The 17,502-nt window shown below is 44.4% G+C and overlaps 1 protein-coding gene across 2 annotated transcripts in view; it reads right to left on the bottom strand.

Moving 5' to 3' along the window:
* Positions 1 to 3,297: 3,297 nt before the first annotated feature.
* The window catches only part of SLC18A2 (solute carrier family 18 member A2), a 379,609-nt gene continuing 365,404 nt past the window's right edge, over positions 3,298 to 17,502 (bottom strand). For both annotated transcript variants that reach the window (XM_085603098.1, XM_085603106.1), the window contains 2 exons: positions 13,295 to 13,428; positions 3,298 to 5,503 (listed from right to left, as the gene is read on the bottom strand). In XM_085603098.1, coding sequence (XP_085459224.1) covers positions 5,393 to 5,503; positions 13,295 to 13,428 — 245 coding nt within the window. In that variant the 3' untranslated portion in view covers positions 3,298 to 5,392. The remainder of the gene's footprint in view (positions 5,504 to 13,294; positions 13,429 to 17,502) is intronic.

Here is a 17,502-nt window from a genome sequence, read left to right on the forward strand (position 1 = left end):
TGCACACCTATATCTGATACCAATCATTTCTATGCCTACAGCAGTCTGGCTTCCACCCTCTAGCTGTATCCATCAGACTTGTCAACAGAGCTTGCTGATGCTATTAGATTTCATCAATCCGTTTGACACTGTAGAACATTAATCCCTCTGCAACAACCCATCAAATTGCGTAGGCACTACTTGAAAGAAATTAGCTAGATCTTTATTCGTCCACTTAATACCCTATTTCCTTTAGTGAAATAATGTGGACTCTCCATCAGCATCACCATTTCACATTTTCCAACCAATGCACAGAGCCAATGGCCCACACTTGCCGCATAACTATAAGAAGAGGTTTCACCCCTCCCACAATGTGCACTAAGCAGGCTTGATTGTATTTACTTCCTCCAAACTCAATCCATCCAACGCCAAATTCCCACTTAGTGTCACAAACACAATAACATTGCAACCAACATCACATCTTGTTGTACCTACACATGGAGTGCCCTAAACCTAGTTACTTATTAATTGTGAGGTTCTTCCTCAACAGATAACTTTCCAACAACTCTCACATATGAGCCCCAAGCAAATCAATGCTCTACCCTTTCCATTACAAAATGTACACCTCCAGTCCTTGACCATGAGTGTATTTGAAACTCTACTCCTCTCCAAGTTGGGTGTTCCATTTACTTAGCTACCATTTTTCCATTAGGCCACCACTTTCTCTGCAAGGAAGTTAACCCACTAAGCTTAGAATCCTAGCCAAGTACATCTTAGTCCACTGAATCCTCAAGAAATAGCCACAGCTGCCCTGAAAGTATTCAATGTACCTACGTGCATGGCGTGCGACTGGACATGGTCGTGCCATCAAGTTTTGAGGGTATAGTGAGGGGTTGTATGTCCGCAGGCTTATTGCTGACCTACCCTTTGTCAAAGCCTGACTACTCTGCAGAATAGAAACAGTATTTGCAGCATCCTACTTCAATACAGTGCCAGCGACAGTCAATCGTTAAGGAAGGATGGGTTCCGCACCTTCATCTTTTACTGATGCATGAAGAGTGTCTGTCAGGCTGAGCGAAGGTCAACCTAACAGTAGGGGTGGGCGGCTAACTTCACTCCCAGGCACAGGTCGGCCGTAACTGCAACTGCCGCGCTGCTTTCACTCTTACTCGCCCTCATCTTTCGTTCCACAAGGCATCTGAGAATCTTCTAAGTGGGTAACACGCGAGCGGCAGGGAGAGTCGGGCAGCGGGGCAAGAGTAAAGATTAGGGCTGAGCGGAATTCCACAGAGTTTTTATGCAACTCTGCAGAATTCCGTGTAGTGTAACTCCGTGAACTCCGCCCACCCCTACCTAATAGACACTCTTTATGTTTGGGCCAGGCATTCAGGCACTGCATGTGCCTACCTGCTTGAGCTGAAATTCGCCAGGCTGAAGATTTCCCAGCCGAGTGGACATGACCTTCTCAGCCCGGCCAAGTCTTCTCTGTGCCTCCACCTCATAACAAAGGGGGAGCATCACTGATAGATTTGGACCTGGGTGCTTCAGTTTTAACCCTTGAAGTGCCCAGGGCCAAGTGTCCATAAGTGTCCCTCGTCATGGTGTGGGGTGAACAAGTCTCACTGACCCCATCATCCCACTGTGTGACGAGTTAGGGAAGGTTCTCCTTTCATTGGTTGACTTTTGGCAAGGTCAGCCAATGAGAGGAGGTGGCTGGATCTTTATTCCTTCAGGAAACAACAGAGGCTACCCTCCTGATATGTGGCCAGGGAAGATCTTTTGTGGGGTGGGGTGGGGTGGGGTGGGGTGGGGTGGGGTGGGGTGTGTGTGTGTGTGTGTGTGTGTGTGTGTGTGTGTGTGTGTGTGTGTGTGTGTGTGTGTGTACACACACATAAATATACATACGTACACACATGCTGGGTGTGAGTCTGTGTGTGCCTGGCCCACCTGTGCTGTACATTACAGGCCGTCACTATACAGTGCTCTTTGCTCCCTCCTCCTGGAAGTCCTGCAGCAGCAAGGCACCCTTTAGATACCATTGCCTTATTTGCATGCTTTATAGGATGGTGATGTGCTAGCTAATAAAAGCACTAAAGATGATATCCATTTAGCTAATCGAAACAGTGATTTTTGAGGGTAGGGCAAAGCCATTTGGTAAGTCCTTGGGAAGTATTTATTGTGCATTGCTTTAAGGCGCTCAAGTCTCTTGACCGAGACCTGGGAATTGTAATAAAAACCTTTCCCCAACTTTGATTAATTAAGATCATTCTGAGGGAGCTGATGTTTGTTTCTTGTAAAGAATGAGCCTGGTTGATGTTTTTGGGAGTTTAAACACTTGTTTCTTATGTAATTGGCCATTGTTGAGTGTCTGCCAGAGCAAACACCTGCGTGACTATTTACTGAACTTATTAGAGGAATAAATCCACATAGGGAAGACAATCCTTGCCTGACTCACGCCGGCCTCTGACACGCCACGGATTCCCTGGGGTTGATTTATTCGCCTTCCATACATTACCAATTGATTGGGTTCCTCGCCCCCTACCAATTTAACCATTCACGGACCTCCCTTACTTCCCCGAGGCCGTGTCCCGCTGGTTGAGTCTGTCTTCCGGTTGGCTTCAACACTGCCCCAAGTATGTGTAACCAGTCCTGATGATGGCCTAGATCGTTACAGGCCGAAACGCCGTCGACTTCAACAGCGTTACTTTTGGCGCCCTTTTGGCCATGGGCATTTGCTCTACTGTTCCTTGAAAACCTCCAACATTAATTGTCTGAATGCCCTAAATTCGCCAGATTTAATGTACCATTGTTCTTTCTGTTGAGCCCCTTTTTCACCGCTGTATATACCACTTCATGTGTCACTTGCGCCGTCACAATTTTCACGAGCACTTGTGCACAGTATTTTGTTGGTTACATTGCCAGTAAATGTCACGCAGTGCTTCTTGTCCATATGATATGTAAATATGACGTAATATGTCCATCATGTGTTGAGCATTCTTAAATATATGTATCTCTACACCTTCCGTCTCCCTGTGTCTTCCCTATGTGGATTTATTCCTCTAATAAGTTCTCTATTTTACGGTTTGCTTTTACATAACTTGTCCTTACAATGAATTCCACATTGAGACACTGTTGTTTGATATAATGTACTGCCCCAGTCTCACTGTGGTTTACGAGCTACCTCCTGTGGTCTGATATTGTCTGACTATTTACTGAAGCCCAGTCTTTCGTGACCTTGCCCTGACTTTGAACAAGGAAAGCATGAAAGAAAATTTCTTGAGAAATGCCGACGTAAGACCATCCATTCTGGTTTACAGCTTTATACAGATGTACACGCCACATACAGTATTTAATCAAAAATATATTGTGTAATATAATAATAAAATGAAATACATAAAATAAAGATTTTAACACTATTTATAGAAACGGCTAAAAAAGCTTTTCTTTCTTGGTAAGGCTGTTGGCAGTGAGTCTTAAAGGGGAAGTGTCATCGCTGGGATGTTCGCCTTGAAAAGTAACATTTTTATTATTATCACCCTTGCACCAGATATGAGATGGGGTTTGCCCACCACCATTTGAGACGTTGCTCCCACTTCCTTTGTGTACAGTATGTGGCCCTTGCAAGGGCTCTGTCGACCGCGAGGATCAGGATCTGACTTCTTGGTGCCACTCCTGCCACCTTGAAAATGTCATGTGCACATTTCTGCCCTTTGACTACAGGAAATCTTTACTTGTCAGGGTGTAGAGACGTCCAAAATGATCCTACTAGTTAAATAACAGTATCATCTCAAACCAATGAACAAAATGAACAGTTCCAGTATGCAACTGAAATCAACTGGAATTTTAGATATGCCAGTTCAACAAATGCTTTAAAACCCCTATACTGCAACTGGCACTATTAGAAACCACTTTTAAATAGCATACCTGCCTACTTGAAGAAGAATCTCAGTGTGAAGAGGGGTGGGGCCTCGAGGGGGGTGGTGCCTCGTGCCGAGAAGTACCCACGAGGCACTTTTGAACCCCAACCCCCTCCCCCAAAGATACAAATAAAAGCTTTCTGAGGCGGGTACCGATGTCCAGGGGTGTTTTTACACCCCCTAATGGACGTTGGCAGTTCAAATCCTCAGAAAACGAGCTGAAAAACCACTATTTACAATGGTTTTCAACTCGCTTTTCCTGCCACCGGGTGATTTTAGCTCCTCACCAGGAGACCATGTTATGGGAGCCCATATCGTGTGTCACACTGTAGCACCGTGTGAGTTGGCAGGTATGAAATAGTCAACTCGAAAAACCACTATATAACTAATACTTCTTATTAATTGCCCCAGATGTTGGCCGGTTACAGTACCAGACCACAGGAAGAGAGTGATTTGGACCAGATCACTAATTTGATTAGGTTGTAAGGGCACAATAAAAACTCTCGGTTTAGCAGCACACAATGTAAGCATTTAGCCTCATATGCATAAATGTACAGCCTCATGCTCAGTTCTGCTAGAGCTGGGGTTTGATGTTTGATACCCCTGTCTCTTGAGGTAGAGTGCTGGAAAAGGGCCCAAGTTTATATAACCCATTCAAAGATGACTGGTGTGTCTATTTAAGTAACACCCTGGCATAATGTCTAATAATTTTACATATTATAAGCATAAAGAAAACGCTGTATGGGCACAAGTGGCCCTTGAGAAGGGGAAGAAGACATGACTTCCCAGATTTTTACGAAGCGTGGATGGGAGGGACACACATATCAATATTTTATGCAAGTGGGCAGTGGCATTGTTCTCCCATATGGCCCATTCCTATTCCAAACGTCACCACCTACCCGGACACGTCCAAAAGATAAAAACAGGGAGGGTTGAGAACTCTCCGTTTCCATAATGAAAGAGGTCACTACATATTTTCTTTTTGCAGAACCTAAAGAAAAATTACGTACCCAAAACTTGCCATTCCAGGCTAACAGGGCCGACCCATATATTGATACCACTGGCAAGGAGCAAAGACATTTCTCACTGAAGTAGCCCTGGTATATATAGGGAATGCGCAACCACCCTATCGTTCTGTCAGATTTAAGAGCAGGACGCCATCTGGGTCAAGCTTGGGGGCCAGTTCTAGTCCCGGGTGGAGCAAGAGTTAAGGGGTCTTGGTTATATTTGTTTATTTTTCAGCCGAATCCTTCACAGAAAGATGCTACTTCCCCTTTAAGTGGTGGCTGCATTTCTTTGAAACATGGGATAACAAAGAAAAAAAAGAGCTTTGGTTTAGTTGACTATTTCACCATTGTCATTACAGTACGACTAAGACAAGTTTTTTTTTATCCCCTCAGTTGATGAGATGTTTCACAGGAAACACAGCATTTTTGTACAACAAAATACTTATTTTGGGTCTTTAGCCTCGTGGGCTTGGCGGTGTGCTATCGTGGTTATTCGCCACTCTCCGATTCCTCCTCCTCATCGTCCGCAGGATAGTAATGGGTGTGGTTCTGCGTGTACATTTTTGTCTTCATTGAGCAGTTGTGGTCCATGAGTATTGCCTGGAGGGTAGGGGAAACAGAAGCACAGCACTCATGAGTCTTTGTCACTTTTATTATCAGCATTCTTTCCAATGTGTGAATGCTTATTCCACCTAGCCTAGATACATATACAATCCTGAGTTCATCATTCCTGATCTGCGGCAGTAGGAGAATTGCCAAATCCACCCTACTACCATTGGCTGTAAATGAAAGGGATTGCTTGCCAGGAACTCTTCCCAGTTATGCTTTACTCCACAAAAAGCTTCTATCAATATAACATCTTCAAAATAGCTACATATCAAATAGTTCATGAAGAATAGTGGATTGATACTTTTTTACCATTAGGAATCTGACCACCTACCTCAACAAAATGTTCTCTGAGAGAATCATGTGATATCTCCAACTTCAGTCATAGAGGATTGGGGGAAAGGAGAGGTTATCAATGTAACCTCCCCCACTACCCCCCTCAGCATGTGCTACAATAGGTAGCCACATCGTCCCACAGCCCTCAACAAATGTTCAAAGAAAAGATAAATCTCTAGTCCGAACTACTGTTGTAAAATACTACACAATATTAAATAATGCAGTATTAAATACACCATTCCATATCATCTGTTGCACTATTTAGCAAACACTTTCTAAAAATAATATATTGTCACTTGTTTAACGCGTATTTAGTGAAGGTTCATACATTACAGAAAGAGAACGTCTTGGTACTTCAGAAATCTGAAATTGTCACCATCGTATATGTCATTGGATTTCTTTGATCCTTTTTCTCATTTCTGGTACATGTTTTATTTGTTTTTCTAATTAAAAAAGGCAGGTCAACACAAAGCCAAATTGGCAAAAGCAGTAGTTACGGCTTTAACGTGCCAAAACATGTAAACACAGAAACTGAGTAAAGCTATGTACATCTGTTTATTGCTTTCGATACAGAATATGTTTAGGAGATGAAGAATTGATTTTGACAAACAGTGTGATGATTGGGTGTAGTTATGTTTCCCTGTTTTAGATTTAAACTAATAATAAAAGCCCACCGAAAGGGTTATAGCCATTATCAGTGGAAAAATAAAAACACTGATAAACACCTGTTTGACCACAAACTAAAACACAATTTAAAAAAAATAAAGTAAGAGAGAAAGGGGCCAACACAATGTGAGTTAGTTATACAAGGCAGCAGCAATTAAGACTGGTCTAAAATGAGTCTGCTTACAGTTTGTTGTTCAGTGGCGGCTCCTCCGCTAAGGCGGAGGAGCGTCGCCCCACTGCTTTTCAGCAGTGTAGGGAAAAATACAATGAAAATAACTCATTGTTATCATTTTATTTTTCACTGCTGTGGGCACAGCAGCATTGCCAGGAGTGGCGGGGATGCTCTGCTAACAGAGCAGGGGAGGAGAGGAGTGGTTTTCACTCCCTAAGTGTGCATGAATGTTGGCCGGCCGTCTCAGGCTGGCCAAACATTCATGTGAACATAGCATGTTCTCCACCCATGCTGCAATACAGCCTGGGTGGAGAACATGCCCAGGCTCCCAGACTCCATCTGAGCACCGAACCACAGCACTCCGACTAATCACAAATCTGCATTGCAGCATTGAGATTGGCTCAGGGGAGCCTGGGTGCTTCCTGTTCCATGTTCTGGCCGGAGGGACGAGGAGGAGAAACCTAACGAGGAGGACATAGCGAGGAGTAGGACGTGGCAAGAAAGTAAGTTTTCACATTTTTCTACAGATACGGACTAGATAAAATCCTTTGCCACATCAGGCTCCTTTGTTTACAAGCCAGTGTTGGTAGGAAGTTAACTGCAAATCACCCCATCTGTTAACCATTCAATTCAAGGCATAGAGACAGATACCTGTGAATCGCGTTGAATGCATGATTACTCTTTCCACATAACAAAACAACAAATTCACAGCTACAAGGTGTCCCATTGTCATGTGTGAAATCTACAGCTAATCCTGTCATTTTAGCCAACTGTATTTCACTGCTGAAAATTTTGAGTCCATAATTACAATGTTAACAGCAACATTTTAAGACCGAGAATACAATATGATGGTATTTGAAAAGTCACAACTGACTCAACACATAGGATATTTGTTGACTATGAATCTCCACACAACAACAGCAGTACCATTTTCATGTAGTCCGGCAAAGTGCATAAAAGAAATGACAAGAATACTGAAAGCATCATGTTTCAGCTGTTTTAGACTGTAGGGCTACAAATTAATTTGGTATAATTCTATGTTCAATAAAGTACTATGCTGTCGGCTGGTGTGACCACCCCTGCAATGTCAATATATTTAATAGGAGTAGGTTAATGACCCCCCCCCCCCAACTGTGTCCGGGAATTTATTTATTAAAACATTTGAATATAATATTTTTTTACTTTCTTCATTTATTATTCGTTCTGTAAACCAGATAGGGGCATGAGAGAGTGTTTGAAGTAATGAGATGTAAGAGATGGTATGTGAGGGATTCCGAGTGAGAGTGCAGCATTCTGAGCACAGTCTAACAAAACTCCATTCCACACACCCACCAATGGGAGACACTACGTAAACTCCTATAATTATCCATTAAATTAAATATGTGGGTTAAATCAATCACTGCAAAAAAGCAACATGTGTTGAAAACACTGGAAAAACACTTTGTTTCTGTTTTTGGATTGGCTGATTAATAAATAGTGATAAACATTACTTTCAAAAAGTTTGCAAAACACTTAGCAAACACCTATGAAATTCACAAAAATCAGCAATGAAAACAGTAAAGCTTATATGTAAAATACAGGAAAACATAGATGTAAAATAGCCCCTTAAACACTCCAACAGAAGCAATTTCTGGAAGGTGGAATAATACAGAAAACAGCCAGCAGCATGTAGTGAAAGAGTAAAAACCTTCTGGGTAGAACCAAAGGCCATTGTATGCATATTGTAAAGACAGCTGAATTCTCAATTATCAAGCCAGGCCTTAAGAGGCTTTGATGATCTGCTCTGACATTAGAGGTCCTAAGTTGTCTGCTACTGTCAAACTATTTTAGACCACTTTGACGCTACCATTTTGGATAATAAGAAAATTGTCTTATCGTTTGTCAAAAACCTGGCCCATGGCATACTTGTAAAAGATCTGATGAATTTCTCCTGGTTCCTGCTGGGCTTCTCGAACCACAGAGGAGTACATTCCAGTCAAGTCTTTGGGAGATCCATAATGAAATGCAATAGTACGGTTCGCAATCTTGGGGTGATTATCGATGATGACCTCCAGATGGTATCTCAGGCTAGTAAGACCGCCAATGTCTGCTTTGCCCTGTTGCGACTGCTTCGTGGTATTCTACCTCTACTCCCTAGGGAGTCACGAGCTACAGTGGTACGCAACACGGTATTAAGCAGGCTCGACTACTGCAATTCCCTTTATCTAGGGGCCCCGCAGTATATCCTCCAAGGATTGCAGAGGATTCAGTCAGCCGCAGCCAAATTAGTGCTTGACAGGCGGCGATGTGCCTCGGCCACCAAAGCACTGCGGGATCTGCACTGGCTTCCAATGAGGGAAAGGGTCGTCTTCAAGTCCCTCTGCATAACTTTCAGAGCAGTACATGGACTGGGACCTGTCCCCTTGCAGGATAAGTTTGCACGCCACCTACCAAGCAGGCAACTCCGCTCTTCAACGGCTGGTCTACTAATGGTTCCGAGATTCAGGCGCGCCAGGGTAGGAGGAAAAGCCTTCAGCATAGTAGTACCTGGCATGTGGAACAAGCTCCCTGCAAACTTGAGACACTGCAATTCCTTATTGGAATTCCGCAAGGGACTTAAGACATGGCTATATCCTACAGTTTGACCCAGGTTGGCCCCATGATTCTCTTCAGTCACCTTTTCTATCGCTGATCTTTAGTCATAAGCACCAGGATGTAGGGCGACAGCCGCGCTATATAAGTTTCACGTCAATCAATCACATCAATCAAATCGGACAGATTTTACTGTGGATTATTTCAATTTTTTGGGATAACTTTGGAAACTGAGTTGTATTTTGGTATTTGGTGGCTCGACAAGCCCAGGTCTAAAATAAAATGCATGATGTAGTAAGAGCTCTAAAAAAAAAAAAAATTAAATACATAAATAAGTACAGATTTTTTTGTAAATAATTTCTTAGTCACACAACTATTTACAATGAGTGATTTCTATTTGTTTCAGGGCATCTGCCATTGAGTATGATTTCTGTGACTTTCAGAATAGTTTATGAAAGTATTGCACTATTCTAAAACTGTCACTTGCTTTTACTTTATATGGTGTTTTTGTTAACACAAAACAATGATGAACCGAATGCTGAACATTGCCATACACTCACCCCCCAGTAACAGAGTTGGGCCTAAATCCATAGTTTTTTTGCTATTCACGCCACTCCAGTGTGGGTCCACCCATATGCAAATCAGTCTTGACCCTGTGTCATCCCTCATCAGCCATTGGAGAGGTATGGTGAGCAAAACAACTATTGGTTTAACTCAGATCTGTGACTAGGGGTGACAATTTTGAGCATTCCGTCCATCATATTTTTGTGGGTGTTTTAGTCGCCCTAAGTGGGAAGGGTATGTCCAGACGTGGGTCCTGTTCTCACTATGACACTGGATTCAAGTTAGCCTGGCTGATGAGGGGTAATACCCCGAAATTGGTCATTTGCATATGGTTGGGTCCAATCTGGGGTGGCATGGTGAGCAAAAAAATTATCTGGGCCTAAATCCATCTTTTATTTGCTATTCACACCAGTCCAGTGTGGACCCACCCATATTCAAATTAGTCTGGACCCTGTGTCACCCCTCATCAGCCATTGGGGTGGACTGTTCCATTGGGGAGAAAGGTCAAGAGTCATATGTTATGTTAAAGTTTCTTATAAAGCGCACATACACCGATTGGTTTCTTGGCGCTGACTTGAAGTATTGCTGGAGCTCCATATATTTAGTTGTCTGCAGAATCTAGTTATAGGCTTGGGTAAATAGCCAAGTCTTAAGAAGCCTACGGAATCTAGGGAATTCTGTGCAGGTTCTGATGTCCAAAGGAAGAGTGTTCCAAAAGCTAGGTGCCAGTACTGCAAACCTGCAACCTGCAAACCTATTTGTTTCCGTTTATAGGAAGGGATGGTTAAAAAGTTCTTATGAGCAGAGCGTAGGCTCCGTGCAGGTAAATATTTCTGAACAATTCTGGATATGAATTTTGGGTTAGCACCATGCAAGGCCTTAAAGATGAGGCAACCAACTTTGAATACACATCTTTGTAGGATAGGAAGCCAATGTAACTCTTTCATAGTGGGAGAGTTGTGTTCCCATCTCGGTTGCCGGGATATCGACCTGGCTGCCTGGTTCTGAACCATCTGCAGTCTTTTAGTGAGCTAGAGCGGAATGCCAAAGTATAGAGAATTGGCATAATCCAGGTGTGAAATCACCATGGCTAAATCCACCTGGATTAAGGCTTCTCGGGTAAGTAGTCTCCTAATCTTCCTAATCTTCTTGAGTTGAAAGAAGCAGGTAGAAGTAACTGCTCCTATATGAGATTTCATAGTGAGATCACTGTTGATGATCATTCCCAGATTTTTGGCTGAGGAAGTAGGATTCGGGGGGTAGCCTAATTCACTTGGCCAATACTGTGCGTTCCAAGGGTTCAGTGAACCACCTGTCAGGATCACCTCTGTTTTATCTGGATTTAACTTTAACTGGCTGTTATTCATCCAGTCACGGATGTGTAACATCGTTGCCTGGAAGTCAGATATCGAATCAGGGGAATTATCGCTGGAAAACACCAGTTGCAGATCATCTGCATACCTTCCTATTTTTCAGAGAGCTAAGTAAAGGAAGAAGGTAGAGATTAAATAGGTAAGGGGACAAAGAGGGATATGGCTGGGTCCAAACTGGGGTGGCGTGGTGAGCAAAACAACAATGAATTTAACCCAGATCTGTGATGGGGGATGAATGTTTGACCATGTTCAGCATTCTGTCCATCATCTTTTTGTGTTATATATTAAAAATTATAGAAAAAATTGCCTGCTACTTTTTGTGGAATTTCTGCTACTTGTCTTCTAGACAGTGGAACAAGCATATTTCATAAAGATGTTTTGCAGTAAGGAAAAAAGTGGAGCCACTTTGAGGTGCTATTTTTATATATTTGCATAACAAGGAATACTGCATTGCATTTTCCTTTACATTTAAACTGTGAAAGATCAAACTAATTTCTAGGTAAAATCAGTTTGCTCCATTTCTCATTTAAAATTAGCACAAAGCAAACATTTTGTCAACTTTTTTATTCATTCATTTGTTGTTTTATAGTGCATACATGGTTTTAAGCTGCTAAACTGTAAGAGTGCAAATAAGTACAGCTTATCACATAAAATCACATAGTCCTACATAACTTTAAAAATGATAAGACGGATAACATCATTTTGTTTTCATTACAATCCATGAATACTCCGAATATATAGAATTATAGATGTTTTTCACCCTGTGATTGAGAGTGATGTTGAATAGACAAAAAGAGTGAAGCTGGAGTTATCTATGACGCCACTCGGAAACCCTTAGTGAAAATAACCCCTTTAATCACAGTTACTCATGTAAAATATTATGTTATGCAAGTTCCCTTCCATTTAATCTCCGCCTTTTCGCACAAGGAAGGGAGGATTTAGAGGAGTAATGGATTAACTGTATACAACATAGCCTCACCTGCTTCGGCACCCTGCAGCATCTTACACCTTGTATGCTGCCACCCCAACCACACCCATTAGCAGCCGGCATGGCTCAGGGGAGGGGGTGGGATTTGCAGGGGTGTTGCTGGGATGTCTCAGGGAAATAACAAAAAAAGTTAACTTACCTTTCCGCTGGGTGCTGCGTCTTCTCTGCTCCTGCCCTCCTGCCCCTGACAGGCACAGGCAGCCAGACTTCCTCCCCTAAGCCAATCACAGCGCTGCAGTGATTGGTCGGGAAGGCGCCCAGCCAGGGGCTAGTGGGGTGGGCATGTTATCCATGAAGTCTGCAATGCAGCCTGCATGGAGAAGGGCAGAGTGCATGTGACTGGTTTGGGAGGCCCGAGAGTGCCAACCAAACAGTCTTTGTGCACACAGGAGTGGGCAAACCACTCCTCCCCTGCCCTGCTCAAAGACCAGAGCAGCCCCTCCCACCCACCAGCCTGCAATGCGCAAAGCAAACATTAATTGGTTATAACTAAAAGTTTTTACCATTTTAGGTTCTGGCTTTCTTGCACTGTGAGAAAGCAGTGGGGCAACGCTCCTCTACCCTAGTGGAGGAGCCGCCCCTGATCACACCACCCTCTGTTTAAAGAATAACTCTCTCTTCCCTTGCCTAAATACAAACGATAATGCCTGGCTTCCCCTATGTGGAAGCCAACCTGCCCTTTCTCCAAAAGCAGAGAGGTCGCATGGTAAAGAAAGACTATTGCGGCTTGAAAACTCTCTGTAAACGCCGGTCTGCAAATACCTACTGCTGTGGGAGCTTGTGTCTTAGAATATTGAGCTATTAAGTATAGAATCATTTAGCGGCATTTGAGAAACTCTAACCATACACAAAAATTATAGTAATAATCAGAAAATACAGAAAGTTTTGTACAAATTTCTAAACTGTGCCAAGAGTACCTATGCACACCCTCAGCCCGCTAGGAATGGTGGTGTAACTGATAGCATGTACATAGGGATGCATCCTTGAAAGATCATGGAACTTTACCAATTCTCAGTCTACTGCATCACCAAGAGATTCAACTGAGTGTTTTTCTTTGCCTTTCCAAGCTCCTTGAGTCTGGGCTCTTTGCTTAGCTTGCTCAACTTCTTACTCACCATTTTCTCTTCCTTGGCTGGAGGACTCCGCAGGAAGTAGCACAGAGGGGCGAATATAATGTCCACTATTCCAATGATGGTCATAAGCCAGGGAAATCCAATAGACTTTGCGATGGCTCCCCCAGCCGATGGTCCTGTTGAAAAAAGGGAGTTCAAGCCATGTGGCTGAAGTTGTGCCTGACACATGTAAATATCAAATCCTATCCACTCACCACCACCTACTCAAGATCCACCTGTCTACAAGACTCCTTTCACCTTCCGGTGGATAATTCCAGTGGAGTTTGTAATGCATAATCATGTGTTGCTGCTTGCAGTCTCTTGGGACTGTCTTGTAACCCTGTTGATTAACCAATCTGATTGCAATTTTTAATTTAACATTGCATTTAGCTTTTGCTATTTTTACTTTTGCATTTTTTTTTTACCTACTATTAATCTTTCCTAACATGCTGCAATCTGGAACTTTAATAGAATCCCTAAGAAAGCCATGAACAGTAACACATCATCTAAGTCAAGGGTTAACATGATGTCACCAGTGATCTTCAGAGATTTAAATGATGTATCTCATTACCACCATCCCTATGATTTTGGTGAAATGATGCCATTAAATGTGTACTGTAAATAGTCCTCCCAACAGCAAAGTATATTACATGGACAGACACTTTTTATCATAGCTGTGAATTTGGAAATTCTGACAGGCAGCGTATTTACCAATCTGTGGTTGTTCAAAGCCACCATTTTTAAATATTTCAGAATGTACAAAGCCTATTAGATAAACATTAATCTATCAGAGAATTTAGAAATCCCTCTTAAGATATGTTAAAATGTGCAACGCCTGACAAGCAGAATGACATTATTTTTGTGAAAGGGTAAGGTCCTACAGACCAAACCGCATAAAAGTTATTGGTGAAAGGGGGGAGTGATTTGGGAGAAACATTCAAAAGTGGCTCACGTGCTCTAGCTTAAGCTGGATGTCACCAGGTTCAAAAAGCCTTTTACAGATGACTTGGCCATCAATAGGTGCAGTGCAAGTTTAAAGCTGAGGTACTGAATACCACTAAACAGAAAAGAAATATTGTGCTTCCAATATTGCATTACTTCAAAAATGGTCACGTGTTGGGGAAAAAGGAAGTATTGAGAACAAGAATCAATAATATGCATGTTGCAATATAATTGGCAGGGGACTGTGGTGGTGCTGATGTTCCTTATGTGTTGAGGTTTCTTATGCGCTGCTACTTTCATGCTTCAGTCACTGGAACCATTTGTGAGAAGATGCATCACCTTACAAGTACAGAGGTCGTTGTTCAATCCTCGCTAGTTAGATTGCTATTATAGTGACCATGCCACTTAAGTTTATTATAGATTCTGCCTCCAGGCTTGAAGTTTTCACATGCAAATCATTGGAATCTTTTAGAGACTTCTAGCTGCAGATTCCTTACCTTTGAATTTCCCAGGCGTCAGGCTGAATCCGGAAACTTTTGCTGAGCAATACCCCTCACGCCTGGTGTCGGGTGGCTCCATTCGGCTCCACGTGATGTCGTCGGTAGCATCGATTATGATGCTGTGGTGCCTATATAGGCGCCACCCAGGTGCGCGGACGTCAGTTGTTTTCGTGCCAGTTAAGCTCCAATCCGGGAAGAGCTACCCCTCTGTGGCTTTTGGCAAAAAATGTTCCTCTACTTTTGTTGAAGTCAAAATATTTTTCCACTTCGTGTGCGAGGGATGTCTTTGAGGGAGACAGGTTTCAAGCTGTGCGGTGCCTGCCACCTCATGATGTCTGTCACCGATCACCACCTCGTCTGTCTCTGATGTCTTGAGCGCGACTTTTCAATTTGAAGTCGTGCTCGGAATGCCGGGCCATACCTCCAAAGGCCTTGAGGGAACGAGCGATGAAGCTCCTCGCGACCCAGCAGTTGACACTGTCCAGCGAGACTCCACGGAGATCCCGGTCCTGATCAAAAACAGGTTGTGGGACCGCTCCTGGAGCCATAAGTCCTCTTCTTGCCACTCAAGGTCCTCGGGACACTCTTGGAAGTGGCATGAGAAGAACAAGAAGTCCAAGTGGACTTCATTTTCACCTCGGCTGACGTCCGTCGTCGAGAGAGGTAAGGAGCACCGACACTCTAGGCATGGTTCTGAGGAGCCAAAGTCGACTTTGTGCCTCCCTCCCTTTACGGGAACCAAAACAAATCCCGCTCACATAAAATAATTTTACGAGGCCATGTGCCTTGTATTTGAGCAGAACGACCCCGCTGGTGAGCCCTCGGGCCCTGTGGAGTTGGAAGGGGCTCTATCGGGTTCGACACCGTCAGCTCTGGCCACGGTGCCGGGGGGCCTCAAGGATCCAATCCCGGATCTAGGTCAACACCGGTAGTGCCATCATGACCTCCCTCGATGTCAGACCTGAAGTCTGTGCCTGTGGCACTGCCGGTGCCCATCGGCGGCGCCAGCCCCATACTCACCCCGACAAAACGGAGCCGGAACGACATCGCTCGATGTTGATTAAACCCAGGGGTTCTAGGTTGCCGCTTGAGAACTTTGAAAATGTGCTAGGCTCAGGAGAGGACTGTGAGGGGTCTATCGTTGCTCTGGAAAACCAGGATGTCTCTGTGGAGAACTTGGACTGGTATGGGAAACTTGGGGAGGCTAGTTGACTGGACACTTCCCCAGATACTGGCATGCTTTCTCTGCCAACAGTGGCTACGGAGGAGGGGGCATCCTATGCCGTGGCAGTTAAGAGGGCAGCTGAGGTCCCTGGACTAAAGCTGCCCTCAGTGCAGGTCTGGACTAATCTCCTGACCTGGGTGCTTTAGCCAGGGGTTTCCCCTTCCGAACCCCTTTTACCCTTTTAATGAGGCACTTACGGTAGTTCTTCCATGCGTGTGGTCCAAGCCTAGCACAGGGTCACCTGTGAATAGGAAGATTGCACGCAACCATCGCCTGGCTCTGGGCAACCCAAAGTTCCTCAGCCAACACCCCACCCCAGAAATTTGGTGGTGCAGGCCTATGTGTCCCAGCTCGCGTTCTCTTTCACCCCTCCAGATAGGGAAACCAAGAGGCTGGACTCATTTGGAAAGAAGTTGTTTTCTTCCTACAGCCTGGCATAGCAGTCTGTGAATACTTCTTGCTTATTGGGCTATTATTCCCATTCCCTTTGAGATATAATTGTGCAAGTGCTGCCCCAGGCCCTGGAGGAGGCCCAGGGTGTGGTCTTCCAAGCAGTCAAGGATGGGAGAGATGCAGCTAAATTCACCATACGGTGTGGCCACGCCTTGCTCAGAACAACTGGCTTCTCGGGCGATGTCCAAGCTAATCTGATGGACATGCCCTTTGATGGAACCCATCTTTTTGGGGAAAAGGCAGACTTGGCCCTTGTCCGGTTCAAGGACTCTCGAGCTACGGCCAGATCCTTGGACCTCTCCTCCACTCCTCTTCCTTTCACCCCTTTTGTGACAATGGAAGGAGTTTCCAGCTGTGTCAGCCATATCCCAGCCACCGCCCTGCACAGACTGCCCAAGCCGTGCGACGATATGGATGCGGTGCATTCCGATCTAGGAATGGAGGCCAGAAGTTGTTGGCCACACTGACACCAGCAGCCGCAGCCTCTGAGCACTCCTAGGCTGACTCCGCAGGACCACACTACTCCAGTTGGTGGGAGAATTCATCATCATCTCCCCCACTGAAGATCCATAACATCGAACAAGTGAGTCTTGCAGATCGTCCAGGAGGGCTATTCTCGGCCTTTCCTCTCTCTTTCTTCTCTCATTCCTCCAAATCAGGAACGGCTGACGGAAGATCATTTATGGTTGTTCCAAGAGGAAGTTACAGCTCTCTTGGCCAAGAGAGCTATAGAATGAGTCCCAGTTTCAGAAGTAGTTAGAGGCTGTTATTCTCACTCTGGCTCAGGTCTTGTCTGCCCTCGACCAAGAAGATTGGACAGTAGAGTTGGACCTGCAGGACGTGTATTTTCACATCCCCATCCTGCCGGCCACAGGCGTTACCTGCTGTTCAAGGTAGGCCGCAAGCCCTTTCAGTTTACCATGCTCTCCTTCAGCCTTACCAGTGGCCCCCGGGTGCAGCTCATCTGCGCAGGTTAGGGGTGTCAGTCTTCCCCCTATCTCGAAGACTGGCTGTTGAAGACGTCCTCACCCCAGGCAGTCTTCTACCAACTTCAGACTATGGCGGACCTCATGCATTCGCTGGGGTTCTCA

This window comes from Triturus cristatus, chromosome 1_2, assembly GCF_964204655.1.
Source record: "Triturus cristatus chromosome 1_2, aTriCri1.1, whole genome shotgun sequence".
Taxonomy (NCBI): domain Eukaryota; kingdom Metazoa; phylum Chordata; class Amphibia; order Caudata; family Salamandridae; genus Triturus; species Triturus cristatus.